This window comes from Tubulanus polymorphus, chromosome 1, assembly GCF_964204645.1.
Source record: "Tubulanus polymorphus chromosome 1, tnTubPoly1.2, whole genome shotgun sequence".
Taxonomy (NCBI): domain Eukaryota; kingdom Metazoa; phylum Nemertea; class Palaeonemertea; order Tubulaniformes; family Tubulanidae; genus Tubulanus; species Tubulanus polymorphus.
The window spans coordinates 16,997,729-17,011,662 of NC_134025.1; the positions used below are offsets into that span (position 1 = coordinate 16,997,729).

The 13,934-nt window shown below is 36.8% G+C and overlaps 1 protein-coding gene across 11 annotated transcripts in view; it reads left to right on the forward strand.

The window, feature by feature from the left end:
- The window catches only part of LOC141915273 (serologically defined colon cancer antigen 8 homolog), a 214,106-nt gene that overhangs the window by 134,593 nt on the left and 65,579 nt on the right, over nucleotides 1-13,934 (forward strand). For all 11 annotated transcript variants that reach the window (XM_074806744.1, XM_074806743.1, XM_074806741.1 and 8 more), the window contains one exon: nucleotides 13,404-13,520. In XM_074806744.1, coding sequence (XP_074662845.1) covers nucleotides 13,404-13,520 — 117 coding nt within the window. The remainder of the gene's footprint in view (nucleotides 1-13,403; nucleotides 13,521-13,934) is intronic.

Sequence of the window (13,934 nt, forward strand, 5' to 3'; positions counted from 1 at the left end):
AATTGCAGTTGTTTATATCCTTTCAGTAAGATCCAGTGTGAAAAAGAATATAATAATAAATATAGCTGTCAAGCAGCGATGACGGGTTTTCTGCAAAGCCATTCAGAATGATGGGAATTGTAGTAAATTGAAATATCGATACATAGAATAAAATGCATTGACAGATTCGAACCTAATATGCTACCACTGTGTAAACGTCAAATATGATTCAGCTTTGAAACCGAACATACGCGGACGTACAATCAACAAATATTAATTCATTTGACCAGGCACTTATTTTGGCATTCAAACATCATGATACTGTATTATCACCATGCTTAAAAATGGATCTGTCCTATTAAGAACTCATTTGAAGCACCTGCTGAGTCGATAGATTGAGGGAATTAACAGATAAGAACGTATAATGATTTAGAATAGATTTAAGAAGTTAATGTTTTTATTGAAATATTTGAATAAATACCTATATTGTAGTGTAGATTCAATCAATAAATTATGAATTGACCTGGTCGGGGTTTCCGGCTGATGTTGATTTTGGCTTTTATGGATTACAAATTCTATAGTGATAAACAATTGATACCTGCAACATGTGTGTAAATCAAACCTATTCCACTAGTTGCGTGTGTTTCCTAATAAACGGGAGAGTCACTCGATCTGAGTTATTAGAAAAATAATGTTCATCTAGTTATAGAAATTCATTGCCTTTTTGGAAATTCTGTAATAATATTCGTTCTGTCCTAATTTTCATTACTGTATGAACCAATGATATGCTTTGTAAATATGATGTAATAAAATTAATTTGAATTTGAATTAAATTTGAACATGAGAATCAAGCATAACTTGTGTTTTTTCAACTTGTCTTTTGTTCCAGAGTCTCAATTACAATCAAATCCGATTTGGCTAAAAAGTACATAGGACTAAATGAAATGAACCGTTAGTTACTGCAAACCTATTCCAGTGTTATGTCGATCGTGTTGAATCACTCTCCTTGAGTTGAAAGAATCAGATCTTCTATGGTGCAACATCGGTCGAAGAGAGATATCTTGGTGTTGACTGTCCTTGACCATCTAACTGCATGCGTTCGACATTGGAATCAGCATCATACCCGTTTGAACTGCAAAATATTCATACAACATGAAAACCTACAGTACATGTATACAGTAATCAAACTTTCACCGATGTTGGATATTTGAATGAATGTTGGGCTTATTTCAGTATTCTAAAGCAGGAAATAATAAGTCCAATCAATAGGCCCTATTCCCATTGGAACAATTGTATAATGCGTACGCTGTACTGTACACTTATCAGTCAAGAATGGAGAAATCGGTATACCAAACCTACGAACAGCAAAATGTACAGGCCTACAATGATTTCTGGTATACAAGCCGTGACCACATTGACTATTAATGTCAGCAGGTCAGAGAAGGCCTGGCCAAATTTAATCACATGGCTCAAATCAATTAGCCTTTCTGCGTGTGAATACTTCACTGTTTTGTGGGATCATTCATTTATTACGTACGCATTAGGGGAGGGGTTAGGGTCAGGGCAATAACGTACTGTAATGCTTAATGTACATGAAAAAATGGCAGATTTTGCGTACAGAGGGAGAGGGGGTTGAAATAATCAAATTTTATGCGTACGTAATAAATGAATGATCCCTGTTATAAAAATAGGCCTATCGAGTGAATTAGTACATAGACTGAATTAGACTTTAGGCTAGTCCTGGCCAAATCCTATCCATGTTATAATTGCACCAGTTATAGTAACATCACTGTAGGGCCGACGAGAGGGAAAAAGTTGTGTTTGTAGTACATAGGCATGGTAGGCTTGTCGTACTCACTTAATACCCGGTACTTAAAACGCTGTTGTTACCTGTACGTGACTGTACGGTGATTTCTACAGGTTAGCCGTATGTGAGTATGTTGACGCTCAGACTTGCAATATTGGGATCCCAAACCAAACGAAAAAAAAATCCAGTTGTAGTCCAGTGATTTACCCACTGTGCCACAGAACGTAACTGCAGGGTGGATGAAATTTGATTTACAAATAGCCTAGCCTCACCTAACCCAAATTCTTTCACGCATGCACGTTTACAGATTATAGGAACTCACTTATGGCCTTTTTAGGGAACTCACGTACGGTTAACCTGTGGATATCACCGTACAGTCACTGGCACGTACGGGTAACAACTTCGTACTTAAAAAATGGTATTGGCTACTAGGAACTCACGTACGGCGTTAGTAGGCACACCTGCCAACCGTTACGTTTTTTGCCGTATTCCGTTCCGGTGCTACCCGCGGTAATACGGCGTTACTGGCACAGGCAATGGAATACGCTTTTTTCCGATATCGTTCCGATGTTACGCCAATGAGCAAATAAATACGGCCTCAATAAAAATCTCCTTATATTATGTCAATAAAGGTAATTTTGCAGTACATAATCGGTATTTTAATGGTTTATTAACATTTATTACGGGGAAATTTGGTTTTTATTTGAGTAATTGTCACGAAGTTTCCATACAGCCGGGAACCAGTCTAGCGAATTTTCGGTTACAACTAGTAATACCGGGAACCAGTCTAGCGAATTTTCGGTTACAACGAGTAATTTTCATCGCTCAAATTGTCATGAATGTTGCAAATGGCGGACGAAGTTCACGACGTTTTGTCAAATCTGGAAAATTCGGAGGGTTCTCCGTCTTCTTCGGAGTCGGAATCTGAAACTGATACTGCGGTAACAGGTAGTAGAAAACGTATGATTAAGAAATATCGAACAGAAGTATAAAAAATCGTACAGCGTACAATATCCATGTTTCATAGCATCGAAATTAAGTAAATATCATGCAAGATGTACGATATGTCAAATCGATATAGTGATCTCACATGGCGGATTAAATGATATTTCACGTCATTGTGAAAGAAAAGGACATAAGGATAAAGCGACAATTCGTTACTGGCCATATTGAAAATGTTACTGGCAAAGGTCACATCAAGTCTAGTGGGTCACTGGCTAAATCTAAAAAATACTGGCAAATTTGAAAAATGTTACTATCTTGAAAAATTCAATGTTGGCAGGTCTGAGTAGGGAACTCACGTACGGTTAACCTGTGGAGATCACCATACAGTCACGTACGAGTAACAACTACGTACTTACTGGTATTGGCTACTATATAATAGGCCTATAGACATATAATACCGGTACTGCGGTAGGCTTTCTTAGCTTCCACACTTCACAACCGAACCAACTGACCAACCAGTATATTTATTCCCAGTACGCACCAACCGGCGCAGGCCTAACACTGTTTGTCAACTGTGTGTACCCTAGTAGGCTATCGATAATCACCTGATGCTTTTCTGTCGTTTGTTTTCTCCCTGAGACGAACGTAATTCTAGCAGCCCTCCGCGACTCAACGACCTTGATTTAAACTTGATCAATTCAAAATCTGTTTATTGACGCTTTTGGTTACATGGACTGATCAGCAATATACTTAAATGAAATAACCGGAATAACAAGAAATCAAAAATATTAAAGAGGTAACAAACAAATGCCCGTAAACCTGTCAGACACGCGAACGCCGGACTCGTAAACTCTTGGACTCGGACCCGCTGAGCAATAAATTCATAAAATTGACTTTGAAATTGATTGTGGAGAAGAGAGGGAATAATTCGATAGCTCCTACGGCTCGACAGTGCCTTTATAACGTAGATTTATCAAAATTCCCATGCAGTATCTGGAGATTGAAGTGAGCTGAAGGATATCATACGGATTGTATCGGCGACAGTGGTAAGGTAAGGAAGCCTTTACACTTTTAACAAAAACTGTGTGGAAAAGGGAAAAAAAAAATAATAATCACGCGAATTTCAATAGGGTTTTCTCTGAAGCAACAGAAAACCCTAAATATAGCTGCAAAGCAGCGATAACGGGTTTCTGCCTTGCCAGGTTAAATACCGTACTAGGGAGGTTGCAAAAGATTTCACTGAAATCAGTTCATTACGTACCACTATCTATGAAGAAGCGCCACCCAGGAGTCAGCCTGTATCATGGGTCAGCCCATATCATGGATATGTTGACTCATGGCTCTTAAGTGCAAAGTAATGATGTACCAAGTTTAGGGAAAATAACTTCAAGAAAATAGGTGATACAGTGTTCTACCATTCCCTCGTAGCAGTTGTATCAACTAATTTAGCTTGTTAGCCTAGTATACCTATGTTCATGTGCTCACACCAGGTTTTGTGATATCTATAATAAAATGGCAGAATAACACGCGAAAAATGGATGCTAGAATGACTTTTCAAGATTTACGCCCCATAGGGATTAGAATAGGAACTAATTATGTGAGGGGATCGTTGTATCTCATATCAAAGTACATGTGTATCAATTTTCATAGAAATCCCTCCATCCGATAAGTAGATAATAATGAAAATGCATTTCCAACAATTTGTAGGTATATATATATAATTTATTTTTCATCATTATGTAATGCAAGATACAATATAGGAGTTAAACATAGTTTTTACAGACATAAGATGAGGGACACAGTGCGAGCCTAGGGCTGTACTTATAATTACTAAGGCACTGTGCCCACGTGCATTATGTGCAAGGTGCAATACAAATAGATATATATGTTACTTTATAATATATGAATATCGTTAACATTATAATATTCATCCATATTCATAATAATAAGAAGGATTATAATACTTAATGATAATAATAATAATAATAATAGTAAAAATAATAATAATGATAATAATAATGTAAAAAAAAAACAGATAAAGATTAATAGCAATAAAGGCAATGGTAACAATAATAATAAGTAATAATAATAGTAAATGTACTATTATATTGTAATAGACAAGGAGAATCACAGTACAATATTTATGGATTAGCTCATTAATAACTATTCAGCTTCAGATTCTTGAGAGATGATAGGCTTTTAGCATTTCTCAACTTGATTGGTAGGTTTTGCCAGATGATGGGGACTTGAGCAAAAATGCGATTTGTTGAAAATTTGAGTACGATGATATTGGATTCTGGGTAGGTTTTTTCTTCTGGTATTGTATGTATGGTGTAAAGAATTTGGATTGAATAGCCTGAGAATTGGATGTTGAAGGATTTTATTTACGTATTGATAGCCAAATTTAATCAGTTCTAATTCGACAAGGTCTTCAAATTTGAGGATTTTATACTTTTTGAAAAGAGGACTAGTATGGGCGTTAAATGATGAATTATCAATGTATCTGATGGCTTTTTTCTGTAGTTTGAATAAAGTGTTTACTTGGGATTTAGATAGCATTGGGCCCCAGGCTACTAATGCATTGGTAAGGTGGGAATGTACATAGCTATGATAGAGTAGACGTTTAGCCCATGGTAGGAGAAAATTTTTTACACTACGGAGAAGAAATATGTTTTTCTTAATTTTAGAGACAAGCTCTTTCAAGTGTGAATCCCAGTTGAGTTGGTCTTCAATTGTTAATCCTAGGAATTTGCATGATTTAGTGGGTGTTATAGTCACTGGACCAAATCTTAAGTGGATGTCTCCAAGTTTTTTTTTCGAGAAAAGGATTGCATGAGTTTTTGGTATGTTTAGCGTTAATAAATTTGCACGGAACCAGTCAATTAAAATCTTGATATCTTTGTCAATGACTTTTTGGATTGAATCAATTTTATCAATTTCAAAAAGAATGTTAGCATCATCTGCGAAAAGAATTGTTTTGGACCTTTTTAGGTCATGATTAAGGTCATTAATATATATCAAAAAAAGCAAAGGACCGAGTACCGAGCCCTGGGGGACACCAAATTTGATAGGTTTTAATTGAGAATCTGGGTTCAGCTTATAATTAACATACATTTTTCTGTTTGTAAGATAACTTTCAAACCATTTATAACAGTGACCCCTGATTCCATAATGGGAAAGCTTAAAGAGTAGGTGACTAACATCAAGGGAATCAAAAGCTTTTGACAAATCTAAAAAGAATGCGAGAGTTGTTTTTTTATTTTCAATGTTATTTAGTATGGCGCTTAAAAATTCATTTATAGCGTGGCCCGTTGAGTGATATGGTCTAAACCTATACTGGCTCATATAGATTATATTATTCTTGACTAAAAAAGAATAAAGCCTAGAATGTACGAGTTTCTCGAGGATTTTGGAGAAAATTGGGGTGTAATTAGAAAAAAGATCTTTGTCGTTGTTTTTAAATATAGGGATAACCTTCGCTATTTTCATATCATCAGGAAAAATTCCTTCCTCGAGAGATTTATTCATTATTAGGGTTAATGGTTTGAGAATATTTTGCTTTACTTTTTTAACTATTAAATTATTAATATTATCGTGACCAGAACTGAGTTTGTTGGGCAGAGATTTGATTAGTAAATCAATTTCCTGTTCATTTGTAGGGCTAAGAAACATTGAGTTAGGGTTTTGGTTTGGTAAATAACTAGTAAAGTCTCTGTTCGATTTCGGAATCTCATTTGCAAATCTTTCTCCAATAGTACAGAAATAATCATTGAAGCCATTTGAGATCATCATTGGATCAGATGTCACTTTGCCGTTAATTATAAAGCTATTAGTTGTCACTGAAGTTTTATCTCGGTTTTTCCCAATGGCTGTTTTCATAAATTGCCAGAGCTTTTTAGAATTATTTTTAAACATGGTTAATTTGTTTGAATAGTAATCAAGTTTTTGTCGTCTTTTGATATAGTTCAGATTGTTTCTATATAGGACATATTCCTTATATTTCTGGTCATTTTTATTTAGGTGAATACAATTCTTATATAGTTTATCACATTTCCGTGACGCTACTGGAGCACCATATGAGTTACCTACTTAAACCATACACCAATACAAGTGTCTTGTAAAGGGCTACTAACCACACATTGCAACCTCGATTCTATCACCAACGGTTAAGGACCTAGGAGCAAAAATCGTTGTTTTCACAGTCCCCTGGTGGCAGTTGTATGAACTAATCAGGCAGGTTGGCATATTACACACATGTCTTTGTACTTATACCAAGTTTTGTTATTCGAATAATAAACAGACCGCATTACATACGAAATATGGATGCTGAAATCGATTTTTCAAAATTTACGCCCCTAGTGGTTAAAACAGGTACTAATCATGTGAGGGGTTCATTGCATTTACTAACCAGGTACATGTGTATCAACTTTTATAGAAATCCAATGATACCCTTAGTCGATATAGGTGAAAATGTGTTTTCCTGCGTCTTATAGGTGGCGCTACTGGAGAACCATATGAGTTACATAGTTATACCATACATCAATACAAGCGTTTTGTCAAGGGCTACTGATCACTCATTGCAACCACAATTCTATCTCCACCGGTTAAGGAGCTAGGAGCAAAAATCTCTTTGAAAAATTTGGGGTCCCATTTTTGAGCCCGTAGAGCCCAAACCGTTGATCGCAGATAGGTTGTGCCATTGACTTTTTTTAGCCCCGGGCTGTCATGAACAACTTTCGTGCTCGACCGAAGCTGAAAACCCAGACAAAAATTTTTCTCACACAGTAACTTTTCGATATCAGAATTTTCAAATGTAAAACGCCCCCTGGTGGGTGAACGGGGTCCCCAATCAAAGATCCCTTCGACTAACCTCAAGGTACCTGTGTTTCGTACATCTCACGTAAGTTTCAAGTAAATCCGTTGCGCAATATTCTTGTTACTAGCCCAATTCGAAGTATTAAAGCCTATATATGATGCTCTCTATCTTGTGTTGCCGAATTCGAAGCTGTATATGATGCTCTCTTACTTGTGCATATGAAACAAACAAGCTATAAAAATTCCTCAGTTGCGTTCAGTTGAGCAATGTCCTAATTCAACAATCGACTCTTAGAGGAGGTAAAAATATCACTACTGCTTATGTATTTACTACAGATCTAGAACAACACAGCTCTATCAATATAAGGACACACACACAAACACACGTACTTAGGAGGTGCTGTGGGAATAAGACACGTATACAATACATATACGTATATGGATACTGTTTGAATCGGGCTTAAATTTCGATGTTTAGAGGCTCACAGTGAGTAAACAGTGCAATTCTAATTAATATTATATACAGTATTTGTCAATACAGCGTAATACTTGTGATCCAGAATGGTTTCACCGACAGTGAAAGTAAGTTGCAGTTGTTTATATCCTTTCAGTAAGATCCAGTGTGAAAAAGAATATAATAATAATAATAATAATAATAATAATAATAATAATCAGCAGGAATACAATAGGGGTTCTGCGAAGGCAGCAGAAACCCTGATAATAATAATAATAATCAGCAGGAATACAATAGGGTTTCTGCGAAGGCAGCAGAAACCCTAATAATAATAAAAATAATAATCAACAGAATTACAATAGGGTTTCTGCGAAAGCAGCAGAAACCCTAATAATAATAATAATAATCAGCAGGAATACAATAGGGTTTCTGCGAAGGCAGCAGAAACCCTAATAATTATAATAAATATAGCTGCAAAGCAGCGATAACGGGTTTTCTGCACAGTCTTAGAATCCTGTTCAACGGTGGATTTCGACAAAGCATTTGATAAGGCACAACATCAGCCATTACTAAACAGGCTATTAGGAAACTATCAATGATAGGTCGCCCAAATGGCTCAGCAGTTATCTCTGAACCAAAACTTGAAATCAATGGAACGCCTCATCTTGGAATAAGTCGGTCTAACTAGTGGAGTCACGCAAGGTAGTATCCTAAACCGTCTTCTGTTTAATGTCCTGACAAATGACATACACAGTAATCGAACATATACCAGACCGAGTAAAATTCCAAATCGACCTTAACACACTGTTCGACCAAAAAACTTAATGTTCCAACAAGAAAATCTTGTTCGAATGAAAACAATTCTGTTTGATCGAACAATACGCTTTTTGCTTGAACCAAAAATTTTCTTCATTCTGACAAAAAGATGAGTTCGAATAAAAAGCTATGTTATTGTTGAAATGAAAAATTTGTTGTCCCGGCAAAAAAATTTGGTTGAGCGAAAACAATTTTTTCGAATGAATGTTTGAATGAAAACAATTCTGTTCGATTGAACGAAATACTTAATACTTTTGGTTCGGAGAAAAAACTTTTTACAATATACTTGTTCGAACGAAAAACTTAATGTTCTGACAAGAAAATTCTGTTCAAATCAAAACGATTCTGTTCGATCTAATGGTTGTTCGAAAGAAAAACCTTTCGTTTGGACAAAAAAAAGGTTTGTTCAACTTTGTTCTAACGATTTTATCAAATTGGTTCAATCGAAAAGAATATTATTGGTTGGAATGAAATAAATTTTGTTCCGACGAAAGAATTTTCTAGCGAAAGGTCTTTTGAAGATATTTCTGGGGCTCCGCTGTAACTTAAAGCCGGACGTAGTTCGGCCTTGTGATGCGATGCGATCCTCGCAAGTTTCGGTGCAATTCGGTTGCGATACGATTGTCAGCGACTGTGTGCAACTAGTTTCTGCCAGGTGCAAGAGCGCGTCGGTTGGTTGTGACAGTCGTGTCGCGTCGCAGAAAGTAGAACACGTGCGACTCCTTGTGACTGGCGTTGCTGAAAGTCGCAACCCGTCGCAAGGGAGCGTAGGTCGATGAGTCGTTGCGACAGAATCGTCGCTGGCGGTCGCAGTGATTGGCGTCGCAGTGAATCACAAGCCGTCGCAAGGCCGACCTACGCCCTGCTTTAGTCATTAGGAATTAATGAAATACCAGTTTCATCTATGATGAAAAAACTCAAATAAAAGGGTGGCTTATAAAGCTGTCTGCTCAGGCGAAATGTTCAAAAAAATCTTCATTTTTGGCAAAAATCTTCATTTTTGGCAATAAAATTGATAATTGTGATTGATCGTTGCAAGTCACAACCAGTTAATCACTAATGAACATGCATTTTAATAAATCTGATTCCTCCTTTACAGTGAACTTAGCTTTAACCTAGTAGAGGCTACTAGCCTATGTAGGCCTATGCGCATAGGCCTAACATCCGGACAGATTGGTCGTAGGCCTATTGAATAACAACCCACCTAAATATCGTAAATTTTGTTTTGAAGTTCAATGCAATGAGTCCGTTAATAAACGCAACAATTATACTGTGTTTGTTTGAGACAGTAAAGCTCAGTACCGGTAAGCCTAAAGCCGCGTAAAACTCGATAAACACTTCAAGCGACACAGCGAACGATCTCCTTTCCCCCACAGCGAACGCTTACTGCGAATGTCAAGTGTGAGTCCAGCATACGGAAAGGAGTGTACTGTTAAATACTTGTATTTAGTAAATACCTTGTGCATTTGACAATGATCGGTATGTACTGTAGGAAAAATAGAGTTTTGATGGTATTGATATAGAGGTTGAAGCCCGCGGCCGAATAAAGTAATATATTCTTTCTTTTGTATAATTCGATAGTATGGCTTTTTGATGGCGAGGTCTACCTGTAGTTCCGTTGAAAGGCCCACAGATTTCTTTTTTTTAAGTTATTAATTTCTGATACATGTAGTAAATCTTTCTTAAAATAAAGCTGAAAGATTCCAAAGTTATCAAGTGCTCTGCTACCCGTGGATGTTTCTTTATGATGATTCGCGTTTGTACTTCTTTTAAATTTCTGCAATAAAGGAATTTTCATTGCAATAAATTCGCCTTAAATACTAGTGTTTATATGGTATTTTTCAGAAAATAGTACTTGAATTTTGTTGAAATAGGTCCTTGAAAGTACTTGAATTAAGTTGGGCCTGGAGGCTATGAACCCTGGATAATAATCACATCCATAAAAAAATCATATTTGCGCATAGTCTAGCTTTGTTAGGTGCACAAAATAAGAAATTAATCCATGAAAACTTGAATTCCATGCATAAATACATTCTAAGTAATTGATGTTCTTTGAGAATATACAAGAAAAAAACAAATCTAGAGGATTAAGGGAAGTGAATGACCAGGATAGGATAACTTGAGTGTGATAGCGATACTTTATTAATTTGGCTTAAGTATAGCTTATGCGGATTCGGTTCATCAGGGACAAAGGGATCCTCACGCACGACAGAACTCAAGATGGAACTTGCGACCCGGTGTCCTCTCTGACGTCCTTTCCTCAGAGTTGCAGCGTTGATAGCAGCGACCAGTACAGTCGATTCACCGTCCAGGATAAAGTAAATCCTGAATAAATAAAATATGCGAATTATAAATAATAATACTGTTTATTCATTCTATGACGAATTACACACATCCGTAGTACACGGAAGTGTAAGGTGAATTGATCAAAGGCCAATTCGGTTAATCTAAAAGAATAACCCACGAGTGGTGCTACTAGCTGGCAACACGAGAACGCGAACTAAGCCCGAAACGACGATTAACTGCCTGCCACATTAGTATTATTCATTCTTGAACGTAGTAGTTGCCTGATCTCAGTTACTTGCAGGGTAGAGCACATTGAAACCACAGGGTTCAAAATCTGCCATGATATGAACTGTTTGATGCACTGCAGTTATGACCACTGCGATAGACTTAAAGATGGTTATATCAAAGCTGTGGGTAGTAAGGCGTTGAAGTGGGTAGTGTAGTGTGGTGATCACACAGATCACAACGATCATGGTTAGTGTAGTTATATACGGCCATGGAGAGGCAACATGTGAAATGAGGTAATAAACCTTTCAGTTTATTTCCAATGCATTTCTTTGAAAGAATCGAATGATTTAGCTTTCATCTTTTTTTTTCAATCATTATTCATCGTACAAGATATTTATTTTCCATTTCAAGCACGAGTGGGGCGGGCAATCGCATGTGCGATCATTTGAAGGCTTTACGGCTATTTCTTTAATTAAATCCTCCATAGTTGAGTTGAAATATATGAATGACATATGTGGCAAAATAGAAACATTTTTCATTTGTTCAAAGATCCATCTTAACCACGGGTCCCCCGGTATGCTGGTAAACACGTTGAAATACTAGGTACACGAATTAAAAATGCGAAAACACTGTCAGAAATTAATTTAATCATGTAGATATAAAATCATAGAAGAGGTGCCCAGGTTGGCGGGTTCGTGTAGGTAGGCTATGTTCCGGTAGGCTATTTGACGCTGTTTTGTTGGTAGGTTGAGAGCCACGAACGCTGATATAGCGAGTTTAGTGCACACATAATGAGGAGCCTACGCATTGCAAACATATGGCGGAAACTCTCTTTTGAAAAAAATTGCATCCCAAGCAACCATTGCGGCCGAACATACTGTGAAAACATGCACTTGTTTATTGGCAATTTATAGTGAATAAGTTATGAATATGCACAAAAAATAGGTTTGATATTTGGCATTTATTGCCAGTTTCATTGTTGCGCCATTCTGATGAGACTTTCATCAACATAATGGCCATAATGTTAACTTAAGTTGTATATCATTATTATCTTTCAATTGTGATTGCTATAATGTTTTTGTAAACGGCCATTAAGGCTTCATGTTTTGTCTGCAATTCACTGCAAATAGTTATGTTACTATGCAAATTTATATGTTTTTGACCGCTGTACACTCAATCGGGACAGTTCGTGAATAGCTTCACTGCGGCATTATCATTATTTAACATCGACATATCGCATCATCTAGTCATATTGTGCGTTGAAACCCTAACAGCTGAAATAATTGAAATTCATGTACAATTTCTAACATTGAAAATTCAAAGGGTGGCCATGTTTGTTCTGCTGCTTCACATAAATCCCGCACAGTGGAGTGGGGCCAATATGTCCAGGCATATCTAGCAGCCTCAGTAGCTCAGTGAGATAAGGCTTGATGCTGTTGCATCCACTATCAGTGCTGAGTGACGAATGGGTATGTGTCCTTCTGGCTGCTTACAGTGTGCGGGAAACTCTTCAAAGGCTGTCCTGTTGTGGGGTTAAAAGAATAATTCAATAGGGCTGCTTGTGTTGGAAAACCAAGATCCAAACGACGCAAAGCCAAAACAAATTTTAAAAATATACCTAGGCATATTGTGTTACAATAATCAATTGCAAAATTGTAGCTCATGACAAGTTCTATGATTTTGGTGAGTTTCAAGGTCATTGGGTTTTGTATATGGTCACCAGGGGTGTTGAATAGTAGAATACATTCATAATGAATCTTTCTAAGTATCTTCAAACCGATTGAGAGTTTCAAATGAAAATGTATACTATAAATGAAAGTTATTTGTTCTTGCATGTTGCCACCAGAGGGAACTTAATGGATTAAATAATAAATTGTTCAAAATATCTTTTGCGTTGAGATTTCCAATTGATAATGTTCCCCAAAAATTAAGCCAATGTATAGTTGACACAGGCCATTAAATAAGCTTTGGTCAGCTTTAGTTCGAGCCAAAATGTATCCATGGATATTCACATGATGTTGGGTGAATGCTCTTTATGGTTTTAAGTTACTTGTATCCTTTTTTCATTCATAGAATTCTGGTTGTATGAAAAGAACAATGGCCACTGCTGTAATTGAACGAAATAAAGCAGTTCAGGATTTGGAGAAATACAAGATTGAAATTGATCGATTGAATCAAGATAAATGTCAGGTACATACTAGCATGATTGTGCGTGATATCTAATGAATTGATTACTTTTCAGAGAAAGATTGGGGATAACTCAATGTTCACGTCAGACCTGGGTTTTTGAGGTTGGCGATGTCCCGGAAATATACATGTCTGGTATTATGAGACCGGTGTTCTGTGTTATGTAAGCCTTCATGCCTGGGTAGGCATGTTTGTGTTATGTAGTGACATATGGTATTGAATAAAGTCATTTTAGTTTAGTATATGTAAGTGTACAGTCCTCTTTACTGTTTTCCCGTCCGATTAGCGGATATTGGTCCCTCGAGCCGGATAGCTGGAATACAAAGAGATGCTGCCGAAAGGAGTTGATGAAAAACTTAGCAGCCGAAATCGTGCTGGCAACTTATCTTATTTAACCCATTAGCACTCAAGCCGCCC